This window comes from Lontra canadensis, unplaced genomic scaffold (genome assembly GCF_010015895.1).
Source record: "Lontra canadensis isolate GAN:19392208 unplaced genomic scaffold, GSC_riverotter_1.0 scaffold70, whole genome shotgun sequence".
Classification (NCBI taxonomy): Eukaryota; Metazoa; Chordata; class Mammalia; order Carnivora; family Mustelidae; genus Lontra; species Lontra canadensis.
The window spans coordinates 5,362,308-5,379,323 of NW_022631064.1; the positions used below are offsets into that span (position 1 = coordinate 5,362,308).

General features: G+C 40.7%; 1 protein-coding gene across 1 annotated transcript in view; it reads left to right on the forward strand.

The window, feature by feature from the left end:
• The window catches only part of FREM1 (FRAS1 related extracellular matrix 1), a 140,298-nt gene that overhangs the window by 19,529 nt on the left and 103,753 nt on the right, over positions 1–17,016 (forward strand). Inside the window, exons 5-7 of the mRNA XM_032880568.1 lie at positions 3,198–3,521; positions 7,065–7,173; positions 10,937–11,068. Of these exons, the coding sequence (XP_032736459.1) occupies positions 3,198–3,521; positions 7,065–7,173; positions 10,937–11,068 (565 nt within the window). The remainder of the gene's footprint in view (positions 1–3,197; positions 3,522–7,064; positions 7,174–10,936; positions 11,069–17,016) is intronic.

Here is a 17,016-nt window from a genome sequence, read left to right on the forward strand (position 1 = left end):
GATGGCCTCAGAATACCGTCTCTGCACCTCCTACCTTGCAGAAAGTGGTTGTTTTTCTATTGGTGGAGTTGTGGCTATTCTTTTCTTAGGTCTCTGGTTGAGTTTACAGGTGTTCAGAATGATTTGATAGCTATCCAGCTGAATTCCTGGGACCATACAAAACTAAGGTCTCCCACTCCACCATCTTGGACTATGCACACTGTCCTTTTTTAATGCTTTTTGCCTTGATTCATCTTTCTTTGAAAGTAATATGGTCACTTCTGCTTTTTCCTTTACATGATAACTTTTGATCATCCTTTTCATTTTAATATTTGTATGTAATTTTATTTTAAATATTTCCCCTAGAAGGCATATGTAATTAGATATTTAATTTCAGAATATTTGTCTTAAACAGGGGAATATAAGGTATGGTTTTGTAATGGATATGTATTTTTTTCTATCATTTTGTTTTATGCTTTCTGGCTAATTAAAAAAATTGTCTTGCAATACAGATTATATTTTCTATGCCTGTTTCTTCACTTATTTGAAAGTCCTTTAACTCATTTTATGTTTTACTGGAATTTAATTCCAAACTTTAAAACATTGTTTAACTTATATTTTTAATATTTAAGACAAAAAATGAAATGAGTTTTGTTAGGTCTTTCCTACATATGATAAGGATTGATCCTGCTTATCCTTTCTCCTGGGGATTGCCCATCTCCCAGGCTTTGTTTATACAATCTGAAATTTCAGTTTTAGGATTCAGTTGTTATACCTGTTACTTCTTAAATCATTTATCTCTTATTTCAAGTAAGCTTTTTTGACATTTATATCTATTTTGTTAGGATGTTTAAATTAACGTATTTATTTAGGCTTAATCCTAGGTTTAAATAGTCTTACTGGTCAGCATTAGTCCTTTTATACTATGATTTTTCCATACTTGAATTTCAACATTATGACTTTTTAAATATACATGTTTTTAAAGTAGTTTCCATGTCCAGCATGGAGCCTGATGCAGGGCTTGAACTCACAGCCTTGAGATCAAGACTTGAGCTGAGATCAAGAGTCAGATGCTTAACTGACTGAGCCACCCAGGCACCCCTTTAAAAAAATTTTTTTAATGGCACAGGAAGACTAAATACTCCAAACCCTGAGATATCTCAGCATATCTTTAATTTGTCTTCATTAAGCATGCAGTGGGAGGAAAGAGGGGTTGATTGTCTTCTTTTCTCTTTCTCTGTTGCATTCCTCTCTTTCGAGTTTGCTGGCTGGTCTTGGAACTTCTGGTCTTAGAGGGCTTGGTTTGCGGGGAGCATTGGTGAGAGAGGTCTTACTTGATTAGATACTGATGAAATAAAACTTCATGCTCCATAACTGGCAATTGTTTCTAGCTTATGCTTTGTCTCCAGGGCAATTTTGTGGTTTCTCTGGGGATCTCCCATCCTTGAGATCTTCTTCAGGCAGAACTCCAGTGGAGTCATTTCTAGCCTGAGTATTCATTTGCAATTCCTCCCACAGCTCCTAGGATGATTTCCACCCCCATCTTCCTGCTTCTGCCATTCTTTGGCTTCTCACAGATGCACCCAAAAGGTCAAAGTCCAGTATGACCCCAGACCAACAGTCTGTCCCCTTCAGCTCATATGTGGTAGCCCCCATATGTTTATCCCTGCCACAAACAAGGACTAGACAGATCCCAGAAGAGACACCAGTATTCTGGGTCTGGCCCCCTTGCTTCCTCCTGTATGAACCCAGCATTAGTCCTCACCATCTCACATGTAAAAGATACATTTAAGTCTGGCCTCCTGGAAACTTCTGTTCTGACACCCAAGACAAATGCAGCATTGTCTACCTTTCCTCTTCACGGGGTTGGGTGGGGTTGGGGATTGAGGGAGTGACTCAGCACAGAAAAGCACTCTTCTCCACAAATAAATCTTTCTCTTACACCTCTCAACCCTTTTCTATTCTTGTAGTGGTTGAAAGGGTTCTAGACCAGTTCCAGACAATTTACTTTGTAAATGTGCCTATAGTATCTGTGTCACATTCACTTTGAAATCTGGTATCTTTCTCATTGGAACCTCAGTTGAGAATGAGTTAAAAAGAATTCTGTTCTTAACATTTCATTTCATACAGATTACAACTTCTAATCCAATATCCAGTGTTCTGCATACTGAATGTGACTCCAATCATTAAGGGTCATTCTTAACAATGCAAAACACCAAATCTCATGATAACCAGCATCTCCTGCTTTGAGGACTCTTCCTCATAAAGCCTGATCCCAAGATGCAATTTCCTGGTTTCTCTGGCAATCCCCATTATAGAGGCTGCTTGCTCATAGCTCTCTCATTTGAGGGAGCATTTCTAGCCTGATTGGTAACTTTCAGTTTTAATAACCTTCTTGTCACCTGGGGACTCAGGGTCTTAACTAGACAACTGAGCCACCACCCTTCAGTTGCATGGGTACTGAGTTACAGAGACATTTTCCTTCATCCTGCCTTTGCCCTCTTTAAAACCACATGGCAGGAAGTGGGCAGGGTGACCAGAAGAGGTGGGTGGGGCACGCCAGACACAGCTAAGTGCTTTACTTTGGCTATCTCACTTAATCCTCACTTAATACTTGGGGTTCCACTATTTGCATTTTACAAAGGGGCGGGGAAAGGCTTAGGAGTTAAACAGTGTGCTTAAAATCACACAAATCCTAAGTGCTGGACATAGACTCAAAAGGACAGTTCCTTCTGACACCAAAATGAATGTACCCTTTCAATCCTGGCTACATACTAGAGTCCACCAGAGAGTTTTAAAAATATCAGTTTTCTGGTCCCTTTTTGGGAACAATTAAATTAGAACCCACAAGAGATGGAACTTGGGCATCAGTATGTGCGTAAAACTCTCCAATGATTTGGGCACTTGGGTGGCTCAGATGATAAGTGTCTGCTTTTAGCTCAGGCCACGATCCCAGGGTCCTGGGATGGAGCCCCACATCAGGCTCTCTACTCAATGGGGAACCTGCTTCTCTAACTCCTACTCCCCCTGCTTGTGTTCTCTCTCTCTGTCAAATAAATAAATACAATTAAAAAAAAAAAAAACAACTGTCCACTGATTCTAATGTGCAGCCAGGTTTCAGGCCACTGCTGGACAACCTGTCTCCAAACTATTAGCCATGTATGTGATCACTTCATTCATATTCTTTCCCCTTCGTATTTTTTTTTCCCCTTCAAAAGTCAGAGAGTGCATGGTTGCCCATCTATATCAGAGCTGGCTTTCCTAATCAGATTCCAAGGGCCGCATTCATGGCCATGTTTACTCTGGAAGTGGATCAGTTCATCCTGACCTCCCTGACTCCATCCGTTCTGGACTGTGAAGAGGACGAGACCCCTAAGCCCTTGCTGGTGTTTAATATCACCAAATCTCCGCTGGACGGCTATGTGACGCATCTGTGGGATCACACCAGACCGGTCTCCTCATTCACCTGGAAGGATCTAAGTGACCTGCAGATAGCCTATCAGCCGCCGAACAGCAGCCATTCTGTGAGGAGACACCATGAGGTAAGAAGAAAGGGAGCCAAAGTGTCTAACCTGTCTGGTGTCCACAGTCGGTGAAGATGCAGGCACTTCTCGTCACCTTCAGGTGAGTTTGTACCCTCAGTGCCTCAGAAGAGAATCAGTCACTGTTAATCCGGAGGCGGACTCAAATGCTTAGAGGAGCTGCGCATGTGACGCAAATGAGGAGACTAAGCAGGGGGAGGGGGTGGGAGAGGGAGACTGAGGGGAGGCAGCTGCCCCTGCGCCCGTGATTGCTGCCTTGTGTGAACACAGACAAATCAGGCTACACCCAGGGTAGCCTTAGCTCTTGTTCTTCAGAGGAGCTGGAGATCTGTAAACTTTTTTTATTTTGTAAAAATGTTTCCATTTTTAAATACAGGATACATATTAAAAATTCTAAAACATATTGTGGCACCTACAAAATATTTCCGAGGGCCACATTTGGCCCAGAGGTCACTGGTTTGAGAACTCCGGTGTCCTTGACGGCCTTTCTGCATGCCATAGACCATGGGAGTTAAAGATGACTTTGTCTACAATCCTTTCATTAACAAATTCTTTTTATTTTAGAGATTTATTTCTTCATTTGAGAGAGAGAGAGAGAATAAGCACAAGTGGGAGTGTCAGGGGGAGGGAGAGACAATCTCAAGTAGACCTCACGCTGAGTGTGGAGCCCCACATGGGGCTTGATCCCGTGACCCTGAGATTATCATTTGAGCTGAAACCAAGAGTCATACTCCCAAGCCACTGTGCCACCCAGGCACCCCTCATTAATAAATTCTATTATTCCTTCTTGTTTGTAGAAGTGTTTTACTGGGATCCTTACTTTTATTTTTATTTTTTTAAAGGTTTTTATTTATTTATTTGACAGAGAGAGAGACGGTGAGAGAGGGAACATAAGCAGGGGGAGTGGGAGCGGGAGAAGCAGGCTTTCCGCTGAGGAGGGAGCCTGATGCAGGGGCTCAATCCCAGGACCCTGGGATCATGACCTGAGCCAAAGGCAGACGTTTAACTACTGAGCCACCAAGACGCCCCGGGATCCTTAATTTTAATGAATAACCCTGACTCAGGATAGGAGATCCCATAATCTCATTATATGACTAATTTCTCTATCAAACACTTTCCTGTCAGAAAAGTCCCCTTCCTGTCTAATCTCAGTACCTTCTGCTGCTCTTCTAGCCTCTTCCCTCTAATTTTGTTTTGGATGGGAGTTGAGAACAGCTGGTGACAGTCTTGCACGTAATAACCCTCCACAAAATTGCAGACCTACCAGCAAGTTGATTCAAACAGGATGGAACGTTTACATGAGCAGATTGACACAGACCTGACTTCAGGTTTATTAAGGAAAATGAGTGTGCCTGCCTTTCCAAATTGCCCTCCATCTAATTTAGGCATTTTCAGCGTTTAGCCTCCAGGGAAGACAAAAGACTTGACTGTAAATGCCATGTTTTTGCCCTTTGCTTTGCTTTTCTTCACTTCATCATAGTAAGTGGCAGCCATTTTTTTCTTTTTTCCTTTCGCCTCCCATTCCTTTTGTATTACCGGGTCATTACTCATTAGACATCCAGTTTTACCTCGAACTCCTAAATAAAGCACAGCTCCTCTGGTTGCTTTCTGTGTGTCTTTTCTGGCATGGTATAATGTGATCCTAAAGCAGAACCTGGTCAAATGTGTGATTTTGTCATTGCTGTTAGAAGGTGACTCTCAGTTTTCTCAGTGATTAGGCGCTTTGCAGATTCTGTGGGCTGGAAGTCCTGGGCTCCTTCAGCCACCTGAGGTAGGACTCCTGAGGCCAGCGCAATGACCCATGCTCCTGAAGCTAGCCAAGCATTCCCTGGACTGTAATGTCAAAGCTGTCCATTTTTTCGGCCATGCAAATTCAAACTCGTTTTACCAGGCACCCTGTTGGTTTGAGAACAGCATTTCTTAGTGAGCATGTAAGTACAATTTCAGATGGCTCAACCTAACAGATACTGACATTCTACCTCCAAAGACATCCCCACCTGGGTGTGGTTCCAATTTTAGTCTGTTACCTTGGCCCCCTTGAACCGGTTTCTTTGGTGGGGTAGTATCTGCTGATATGCTGCCATTTGAGAATTTATCCTCTCTGGTGGACCAAATGGCGACTCAGTGTCAAATGGACATTCTTCAAAAGTAGGCACGTGCCTTGCATTTCTGTCTTATATGCCATCCTTCCCTGTCAGCACCTGGTACAATATGTGCATAATACATAAGAAAGTTCAAAACTTAATGGGATAAAATCTTAAAAAAACGCAAAAACTTAATGGGGCACTGGGCGGCTCAGTTGGTTAGGAGTCTACCTTCGGCTCAGGTCATGATCCCAAGGTCCTGGGATGAAGCCCTGTATCGGGAATCGCCGCTCAGCAGGTGGTCTGGTTCTCCCTCTCACTCTCTCTGTCTCTCAAATAAAGAAATAAAATCTTTTTTTTTTAAAAAAAAGATTTTATTTCTTTATTTGAGAGACAGAGAGAGATTGCAAGTAGGCAGAGAGAGAGGGGGAAGCAGGCTATCCACTGAGCAGAGAGCCCGATGTGGGGCTCAATCCCAGGACCCTGAGATCATGACCTGAGCTGAAGGCAGAGGCTTAACCCACTAAGCCACCCAGGCACCCCAAGAAATAAAATATTTATGAAAAACCTTCTCATATAGCCCCATTTATTAGCTATGGATTTCATGGAAGCAAATAAAATCTGGATATTTAAAAATATATTTGGAAAGATAGATGCCTCTAGAGCAGGGTCTCTTAAAAGCAGCACCAGTGGCATTTTGCACTGGCTGATTCTTTATTATGCGGGTTGTCCTGTTCGTGGTAGCTTGTAGGAGCATCCCTGGCCTCTGTCTACTATTTAGTGGCCAGTAGGACCACCTACCATGCATACCTATTTGTGAGATCAAAAATGTCTTTAGACATTTCCAAGTGTCCCCTGGGGGAATAAAGCCTCCCTCAGTTAAGATTCACTGCTCTGGTCCTTGTACTTTTGGGAGAGGCTCGAGTGGCCTGAGGCTGGTCTCTTGAGCAATTACAGGGACCCTTTTTCACCGTATTCACCTATTTGAGGCTAAAAGTTTCTTTTATGGGGAGGAAAATTTAACAATACTGCTAACTAATGAACAAAATCTAGAGCCTGAAAACATGAGATCTGGTTGTTGAAAATGACATCAGGCGGGGCGCCTGGGTAGTTCAGTCGGTTAAGCATCTGACTCTTGATTTCGGTGCAGGTCATGATCTCAGAGTCCTGAGTCTGAGCCCCATGTCAGGCTCCTCGCTCAGCGGGAAGTGTGCTTCTCTCCCTCTGCCCCTCCCCCTGTGCTCGCTTGTGTGCTCTCTCTCTCTCTCTCTCTCCCTTTAAAATAAATAAACCAATCTTTCTTTTTTTTTAAATAAATAAAACAATCTTTAAAAAATGAGTTATGGCTTCAGGAGAAACCTAATCTTTTGCCTCCCACTGAAGTGTCTGCCCCAGCAATAGTGGTATTTTATGCTCTGAACTGTCAATGTGTAATCCATAGACAACTGTTTGTTTGCAGCTGGAGGTGGAGGTTTATGATTTCTTCTTCGAGAGGAGTGCACCGATTACAGTCCACATCTCCATCAGAACAGCAGATACCAACGCCCCGCGGGTGTCCTGGAACACAGGTGAAGCTCCGTGGAGGGTGTCAAGCCACAGAGCCCCAAAGGGAAGATGGGAAAGTATATGGGTCAGGAAAGAAAGGTCGTTTTCTTCCCATTTCGCACAAGAGGCAGCTGAAACCCAGCCCAGTGAAGGCAATCAGATAGTTGTTTTTGTTTTGTTTTTCCTACTAGCAGGGTGAGAAATTTATATCCAGGATTCCTGTGTGGGGAAGCCAAGTTTCTCCTCTGGAAGAAATAAGCCAGAAGGGCACCTTTCAAATGAATGAGGCAAAAAGTGACTACTTGGGAGACTGAGCTATAGTTGGGACAGAGAGCGAAAAGGTGTCCTACCACTGTTCAGAAGGAGGGAAGGAAGCGGTAGACTAATTCATTGTCCTGTTTTTAAGACAGGCAAGGAAGCCACAATGCAGGAATAAAGAGCTTAAAGTGCTTTATTTTAAAAGAAGGTCACTTCTGAGTGGTCTTTAATGCAATGTATATATTTAGATCAGATGTAAATGTGGAATGTAAATGAGGATTTTTCTCCTTTCCCATTGATCTTATTGACAGCATTTAAAATGTACTTGTAAGTAGTGGCCGTAGGTTATGTTAAGGGAAAACATCTCTTTCTGATTTAAATCCCTACGTGGTGGCTTAAACTTGTTGCCGTGTGTGTGTGTGTGTGTGTGTGTGTGCCCTTGCATGTGGGTACACACACACACGTGTTTGCATGTAAGTGAGTTTCAGTCATGAGAACATTGGTTGAGCAGTCTTGTGTTTCTCTGTCCTACTCTATCTGTTAGAGGGATAATGAAAGAAAAGAAAGAATTGATAACCCGAAGTTTAGTAATAATCATATATTAAATGAATTATTGCTTCAGATAAAGACTTAATAGTCTGTGTGATCTGTGAAACCCAAGCTTGTTAAGAGCGCTCCAGATCTGGTTTTGACTACTTGGGACATGACAGTTTTTTTTTTAAATCAATTTTTAGTTATGATGAACTTAATATATGTTCACCACTGAAAACTTGGCAAGTACATTAAGCAATAAATTGAATGAATGGATGGATAATAATGATACTAATAATGAATAGATAGTAATGAATAGATGATTGAAATGGTAACGAATGAACAAAATTATTTATTACTCCACCATGAAGACAGAACCACTCTTAATATTTTGCTGTCTAGGGACGCCTGGGTGGCTCAGTTGGTTAAGCAGCTGCCTTCGGCTCAGGTCATGATCCCAGCGTCCTGGGATCGAGTCCCACATCGGGCTCCTTGCTCGGCGGGGAGCCTGCTTCTCCCTCTGCCTCTGTCTGCCTGTGCTCGCTCTCTCTCCCTCTGTCTCTGACAAATAAATAAATAAAAATCTTTAAAAAAAAAAATATTTTGCTGTCTATACTTCTAGTCTTGCTTATTCTTCTACTGTGTCCCATGATGCCTTGGATTATGCTGTACCATACACTCATGGCTTTAAAACCCTTATTACCAATCACAGAGATTTTTTTTTTTTAATAGGCTCCACACCCAGCATGGAGCCTAGCACGGGTCTTGAACTCACGACCCTGAGGTCAAGAACTGAGCAAGGACCAAGAGTTGGACACTTAACTGACTGGGCCCCTCAGGCACCCCTCACAGAGATTCTTTATATGTGCTTGTTTTCCCTCCCTTCTTTCGTCCCTTCTTTCTTTCCTTTCTTCTTCCCTCCCATCTCTCTCTCTCTCTCTCTTCAGACTGTATGGCTTACCCCAGGTTCCCCAGCCCTTGAGGCAGGTCATATACTAACCCTATACCCAAACAAGAATGAGGGGGAATGGAGGTTGTGAGGAACAAATAAAAATTTGACATGACTAAGTTGGTGAGAAAGTGAAGTTGACTACTCCCTCATGCTGGTGTCTCCAGGAGGAGACGGAGCCACTGTGTGTGGGAAGAGTCAGAGTTGGGCTGGGGAAAGGGTGAGTAGTCTCTCTCTTAACTCCTTCCCATCTCCTGTCTCACTGTGGTCAGTTTGCCCCACTAGATGTCAGCTCCTCACATGTTCATGATGAGCTACCTGGCCCCTCTTTGCTGCTGCAACAGAAACTCTCTGCGTCCCCTGGTGTAGGTAGGACCTGGCTGTGGTCACAAGAGTGGGTCATGCCACAACCTGGCCCTTGACCAAGAGGACAGCTGAGGTAACCAGCCACATCAGAAGATGAGGCAGTGGTGGCAGCCAGGACTTCACAATTGTGGGGACTGTGGGGCCCCCAATGGGGCTGTTGCTTTGAGAAAGCACATGCATGGTCACAGCTGACAAGAGGGGATGGGGAGAAGCTGGCCAGGTTTGAAAGGGAGTGTCATTAGGTCCACCAGTACACTACTTTTAAGTTTTATCAATTTGTTTCCTTAAAAAGCATTGCTCCCTTTTATTTTTTTAATTTTAATATTTTTAAAAGATTTTATTTATTTCTTTGAGACAGAGATCACAAGCAGGCAGAGAGGCAGGCAGAGAGAGAGGAGGAAGCAGGCTCCCTGCTCAGCAGAGAGCCCGATGTGGTACTTGATCCCAGGACCCTGAGATCATGACCAGAGCCGAAGGCAGAGGCTTAACCCAATGAACCACCCAGGTGCCTGCTTTGCTCTCTTTTTGTATTCTTTGCAATAGGTCAGTTCCTGGATCTCCTGGATAATGGCATTGGCAGTGATGCTCAGCTCCCCATTTTTCACTGGAGTGTTCCATCCAGTGTCTGTATTCTGGCTGCTCTGAGCAGCACTTACCCTCTCCCCAGATTTCCTCCAGCATGCTGGGTGCAAGGAGAAGATTTTATTTCATTTCCTTTATTTACAAAAGTCCCTTTGTTGTTAGAGTCCAGAATAAAATTCAGCCGTCATTGCAGAGTGTCAGACTCTTCATGTCTAATGTCGCTAAACGCTCCGCTAGTGTAGTAGCTCTGTATTTGCATGGTTACCCACTTTACATTCTCTGTCCTATGGGCTACTCTTGCACTCATAACATATGGAAAAGCTCTTCTGATTCTTTTGCCTGCTTAAAATATCTGGATTCATCTTTGAAAAATTCCTTGTAGACATTTTTGAACTAGAGACCACTGTGAACATAACATCTATTCTTTCCTTTAGTATTTATTTTCTGGACCACCATGTCTCCAATGGATATATAAAGAACAAGCTGTGAGTTTGGGGTTAATAGTATTAAAAGGAGAAATATTATGGGGTACCTGGGGGGTTCAGTTGGTTAGCTGTCTGCCTTCATCTCAGGTCATGGTCCCAGGGCCTGGGGTCAAGCCCTGAGTCAGGCTTGCTGCTGGGTGGGGAACCTGTTTCTCCCTCTCCCACTCCCCTTGTTTGTGCTCTCTCTCTCTTTGTCAAATAAATAAAATCTTATAAAAAAGTAGAAATATTGCTAAAAATATGGGGTGCCTGGGTGGTACAGTTGGTTAAGCATCTGACTCCTGGTTTCAACTCAGGTTATGATCTCAGGGTCGTGAGATCAAGTCCCACATGGGACTCCGCACTGAGCATGGAGTCTGCTTAAGATTCCTGCTTCCTCTTCTTCTGCCCCTCCCCTCTGCACACTCGCTCTCTCTCTCTCTCTCAAATAAATAAATAAATCTTAAAAAAAGAAATATTGCTAAAAATAAAAGCTAAATTCCAATTTCTTATAAAGCTTTCAAAGATACAATTTTCAGCTAGTTTCGTGACTGAAAATTTATTAATCTTGTCTTAAAGTAGACACGTTGGCATGTCATAGAACTTTCCAGGACACTTGTCTGTTTTCTTTTATAGGTCTGAGTCTTCTAGAGGGCCAGTCTCGGGCCATCACTTGGGAGCAGTTTCAGATTGTCGACAACGATGACATCCATGCTGTCCGGCTGGTCACCGTGGGCGGCCTGCAGCATGGACGGCTTACACTAAGAGGTGAAACACCAGTCTCTTTGACCTAGAAGAGAATCTGAGCAGTGTTTTCTCCAAAGGCAGATCATAATTAACAGGACGTACATAGCATCTCTTGGGCCACATTTCTTTCTCTCTTTTTTCCCCAAGTTTTTATTTAAATTCTAGTTGATTAACATATAATGTAATACTAGATTCAGAAGTAGAATTTAATGATTCATCACTTACATATAACACCCAGTGCTCAACACAAGTGCCTTCCTTAATACCCATCAGCCATTTAGCCCATCCCCCACCCACCTCCCCTCTGTTAATCCTGTTTGTTCTTTATAGTTAAGAGTCTCTTATTGTTTGCTTCCCCCTCTCCTTTTTTCCCCTCTTCTCCTATGTTCATCTGTTTTGTTTCTTAAATTCCACACACCAGTGAAATCACATACTTGTCTTTCTCTGAATGACTTATTTTGCTTAGCATAATACCCTCTAGCTCCATCCATGTCATTGCAAATGGCAAGATCTCATCTTTTTTTGATGGCTGAGTATCACTTTATTATATATATATATATATATATATATATATATATATATATATATATTTATACCGCAACTTCTTTATCCATTCATCAGTGGATGGACATTTGTGCTCTTTCCACAATTTGGCTATTGTTGATAATGCTGCCAATGTAAACATTGGGGTGCATGTATCCTTTCAAATCAGTATTTTTGTATCCACTGGGTAAATACCTAGTAGTGCAATTGCCAGGTTATGGGGTAGTTCTATTTTTAACTTTTTGAGGAACCTCCATGTTGTTTTCCAATGGGGCTGCCCCAGTTTGCATTCCCACCAGTAGTGTAAGAGAGTACCCCTTGCTCTGTATCCTTGCCAACATCTCTTGCTCCCTGTGGTGTTAATTTAGCCATTATGACAGGTGTGAGGTGATATCTCACAGGGGTTTTGATTTGCATTTCCCTGGTGATGAGTGATGTTGAGTATCTTTTCATGTCTGTTGGCCATCTGTATGTCTTTGGAAAAAATGTCTGTTCATGTCTTCTGCCTCTTTCTTATGTAGAATATTTGCTTCTTGGGTGTCAAGTTTGCTAAGTTCTTTATAGATATTGGATACTAATCCCTTATCTGATATATCATTTGAAAATATTTCTCCCATTCTGTAGGTTGCCTTTTAGTTTTGTTGATTATTTCCTTCTCTATGCAGAAGCTTTTTATCTGGATGAAGTCTCAGTAGTTCATTTTTCCTTTTGTTTCCCTTGCCTGTGGTGACATATCTACTAAGAAGTTGCTGTGGCCGAAGTTGAAGAGCTTGCTGCCTCTGTTCTCTTCTAGGAATTTGACTATTTACTGTCTCACATTTAGGTATTTCATCCATTTTGAATTCATTTTGGTGTATGGTGTAAGAAAGCAGTCCAGTTTCATTCTTTCTCATGTTGCTGTCCAGCAATCTTTTGTTGAAGACACTGTCTTTTTTTCCACTGGACATTCTTTCTTGCTTTGCTGAAGATCAGTTGACCATAGGGTTGAGAGTCTATTTCTGGCTTCTCTATTCTGTTCCATTGATCTATGTGTTTCTTTTTGTGCCAGTGCCATAGCTTTGTAATAGAGCTTGAAGTCTGGAATTGTGATGCTTCCAGATTTGCTTTTCCTTTTCAAGATTGCTTTTGCTATTCGGGGTCTTTTGTGATTCCATACAAATTTTAGGTTTGTTTGTTCTAGTTCTGTGAAAAATGCTGGTGGTATTTTGATGGGATTGCATTAAATATGTTGATTGTTCTGGGTAGCATAGACATTTTAACAACATTTGTTCTTCCAATCCACGAGCATGGAATGCTTTTCCATTTCTTTGTGTTATCTTCAATTTCTTTCATCACTGTTCTATAGTTTTCAGAATACAGATATCTTACCTCTTTTATTAGGTTTATTCTTAGGTATCTTATGGTTTTTGTTGCAATTATAAATGGGATTGATTCCTTGATTTTTCTTTCTGGTATTTCATTATTGTCATATAGAAATGCAACAGATTTCTGTATATTGACTGTATCTTGCTACTTTGTTGAATTAATTTATCAGTAATAGCAATTTTTTGGTGGAATCTTTCAGGTTTTCTACGTAGAGTATCATGTCATCTGCAAATGTTTGACTTCTTCCTTGCTGATTTGGAAGCATTTTATTTCCTTTTTTTGTCTGATTGCTGAGGCTAGGACTTCTTGTACTGTATTAAGTAAGAGTGGTGAGAGTGGACATCCTTGTCCACTCTCAGTTTTTCCTCATTGAGGATGATATTAGCTCTGAGTTTTTCATATATGATTTTTATTATGTTGAGGTATGTTGCCTCTATCCCTACTTTGTTGAAGATTTTGATCAAGAATGGATGCTATATTTTGTCAAATGCTTTTTCTGCATCTATTGAGGGGATCATATGGTTCTTACCCTTTCTTTTATTAATGTGGTATATCACATTGACTGACCACTTTTGCTGCATCCCAAAAGTTTTGGACTGTCACGTTTTCATTTTCATTTGCTTCCATATATTTCTTTATTTCTTCTTCAATTTCCTTGTTACCCATTCATTCTTTAGTGGTATGTTCTTTAGCCTCCATGTATTTGTGGTTTTTCCAAGTTTTTTCTTGTGGTTGACTTTAAATTTCATAGCCTTGTCATCAGAAAATATACATGGTATGATCTCAGCCTTTTTGTAATTGTTGAGGGCTGATTTGTGACTCAATATGTGGTCTTTTCTGGAGAATGTTCCTTGTGCACTTGAAAAGAATGTGTATTCTGTGTACTTAAAAAGAATGTGTCATTCAAAGTCATTATTTTCTTGTTGATTTTCTGCTTAGATGATCTGTCCATTGCTGTAAGTAGAGTGTTAAAAGTCCTCTGCTATTATTGTATTATTATCAATGAGTTTCTTTATGTTTGTTATTAATTGATTTTATATTTGGGTGCTACCAAGTTGTGGGCATAAATATTTACAATTATTAGATCTTTTTCTTGGATAGAGCCCTTACTCATGATATAGTGCCCTTCTTCATCTCTTTTTACAGTCTTTGGTTTAAATTATAGTTTGTCTGTTTTAAGTGTGGCTACTCTGGCTTTCTTTTGACATCCATTAGTGTAATAGGTGGTTCTCCAAGCCCTCACTTTCAATCTGTAGATGTCTTTAGGTCTAAAATTAGTTTCTTGTAGGCAGTATACGTGGATCTTTTTTTTTTTAGTCCATTCTGATATCCTATGTCTTTTGATTGGAGTGTTTATTCTATTTACATTCAGAGATATGAATTTATTCATATTTGTATTGTATTACAAATTAATTGTATTACCTGTAAAGTTCGTGTTTCTGGAGATTTTCTCTATTCCTTTCTAGTCTTTGTTGCTTTTGGTCTTTCTTTCCTACTCAAAGTGTCTCCTTTAGTATTTCTTGCAGTTTAGTCGTCATGAACTGCTTTAGTTTTTGTTTGTCTGGGTAACTCTTTATCTCTCCTTCTATTCTCAATGACAGCCTTGCTGGATAAAGTATTCTTGGTTGCATATTTTTCCCATTTAGCCTGTTCAACATATCATGCCACTTTCTTCTGGCCTGCCAGGTTTCTGTGGAGAGATCTGATGTGAACCTGATTTGTCCTCCTTTGTAGGTTAGGGATTTTTTCCCCCTTCCTGCTTCCAGAATTCTTTCTTTATCTCTGTATTTTGCAAATTTTACTGCAGTAAGTCTTGGTATTGGCTTGCTTTTGTTGATTTTGATGGGAGTTCTCTGTGCCTCCTGGATTTGGATGTCAGTTTCCTTCCCCAGATAAGGAAAGTTTTCAGCTATAATTTGTTCAAAGAAACCTTCTGTCTTAGACCTCATTTCTATTTTTCTATTTTTATGTTTTAAAGATTTTAATTATTTATTTAAGAGAGAGAGAAAGACAGAGAGAGCATGAGCTGGGGAAGAGGGACAGACTTCTTGCTGAGCAGGGAACCTGACTCTGGGCTCAATCCCAGGACCCTGAGATCATGACCTGAACCGAAGTCAGATGTTTAAGTGACTGAGCCACAAAGGTGCCCCTTAGACCTTATTTTAAAATAAATTGTCATATCCAGAAAATCTGGAGATCTTGAAACCATTAGCTTTTTCATTAGGGTGCTCACATCAATGGATGACCATTTATTTACTTACTTATTTTTTTATTGAAGAGGGAGGAGCAGAGGGAGAGGGAGAGAGAGAATCTTAAGCTAACTTCATGTCCAGCACATAGCCTGATGTGGAGCTTGATCAATATCACAACCCTGAGATCATGACCTGAGCTGAAATCAAGAGTTAGAATGGACTGAGCCACCCAGGTACCCCTGGATGACCATTTATGAATAGCCTCCTGTACTTGGCTCATATTTAAATCTCTGATGCCAGGGAGTACTCCTTCTAAATATATTCTTTAACTTATGATCTTACCCCCACTGGAAGACAAAATATTTCCCTCTCATTTCTCTGATTCAGAAAAATGTATTGAAAAACAGAGAAGCTTAGTTTTTTTAATACTTGGTAATGATTATGTTATTATGTTAATAGCATTATGTTATGTTAATTATGTTATAAGGATAGTAGTTAGCAAGGCAGTAAGCTCTAATAAAAATAATATTCATGTTATATGATAGTGTAGTCCATTCCTTATAATGAGCTCAGAGGATTTAATTCAGTTATCCTTTTGGTATATTCCCAACTATAATGCAGAAAGGGGGTTCTTATTTATTACCATTTGTGATTAGGATTTCTGAAATCAAAAATGAGATGATAAATTCTCTTGTCTAATCCCAGGAGAGTAGGAGATTAGTTTAAGCCTGGGTGTATTAATTAGGGTGGATGTTCAACTACATGTAAAGGAAACCCAGTTCCAGTGATTTAAAAATTCGATATTTATTTTCCTCATGTGATAAGTTGCCCAGAGGTAGGCATTCCAGATCCATAATGCCAGGAGCTCTTTCTGCTATGTCATTGGTCACAAGCTAGTGCATACACCTCTAGACTTTAGGTCTGCATTCCAGGAAGGAAGAAAGAGAGGGACAATGAAACAGTTATGTCAATTAATTTTCTCTCTTTAATAGCTTTTCACAGAAATCTGATGCAACAGGTTCCACTTAAATCTACCAAGCACATATTACCTCCCAGATGCAGTGGCATCTGGGAACCGGAGTATTTTTTAATGATCATATTGCCATTCCAAATAAAAGTAGGATTCTGCTACTGGTGAAGAAGCAGAAAGAGGCTACTGGACAAGTAACCTGCAGTGTCTATTACACAAATGTTTAATCACTTATTCCAGTCAGAGTTTTAAAACAACCATACAGTGTGGGGAGACCACTAGGGCACTTGTCATCAAGAATTGTAATCACTTATACAGAGTGAAGCAATGTTTATTAGCACCATAGAAATAAAGAGTAGAGTGGTAGCCCATGATGATGTGGCTCAGAGGAGGTAGAAAATAGTACTAATATTTATTAAGTATTTTCTTTGTGCCAGATACTATACAAAGCATTCTATATACTTATATCAGCTTTATGAAGTGAAGTAGTATCATTATTCCCACTTTACAAATGGGGAACCTGAGATTTAGAGAAGTTGACTTGTCTAAGGTCATCTACCTAGAAAATGGCTGAACTGGGCTTTGAACTGAGGCCATTAGATACCAGAGCTCTAGCTTTTGGGCAATAAGCCAGTGATTCTCAAACTTTATCATGGGTTAGACTCTCCTGGAAGTTTAGTGAAACAGGTTGCTGGGGCTTACCTACGGAACTTACATTTCTAACGACATCCTAGCTGGTACCGATGCTCCTGGTTGAAGACTACTCCTCTAAGAGGAGCTGCTATGTAGGATGACAACAATGAGTTTAATAATCAACATATTTTGTAGGCTTACTGTTTTTTAAGTTCTTTCATCCTTACTAGGGAATATGAGGTAGGTAGTATTACCCCTGTTTCACA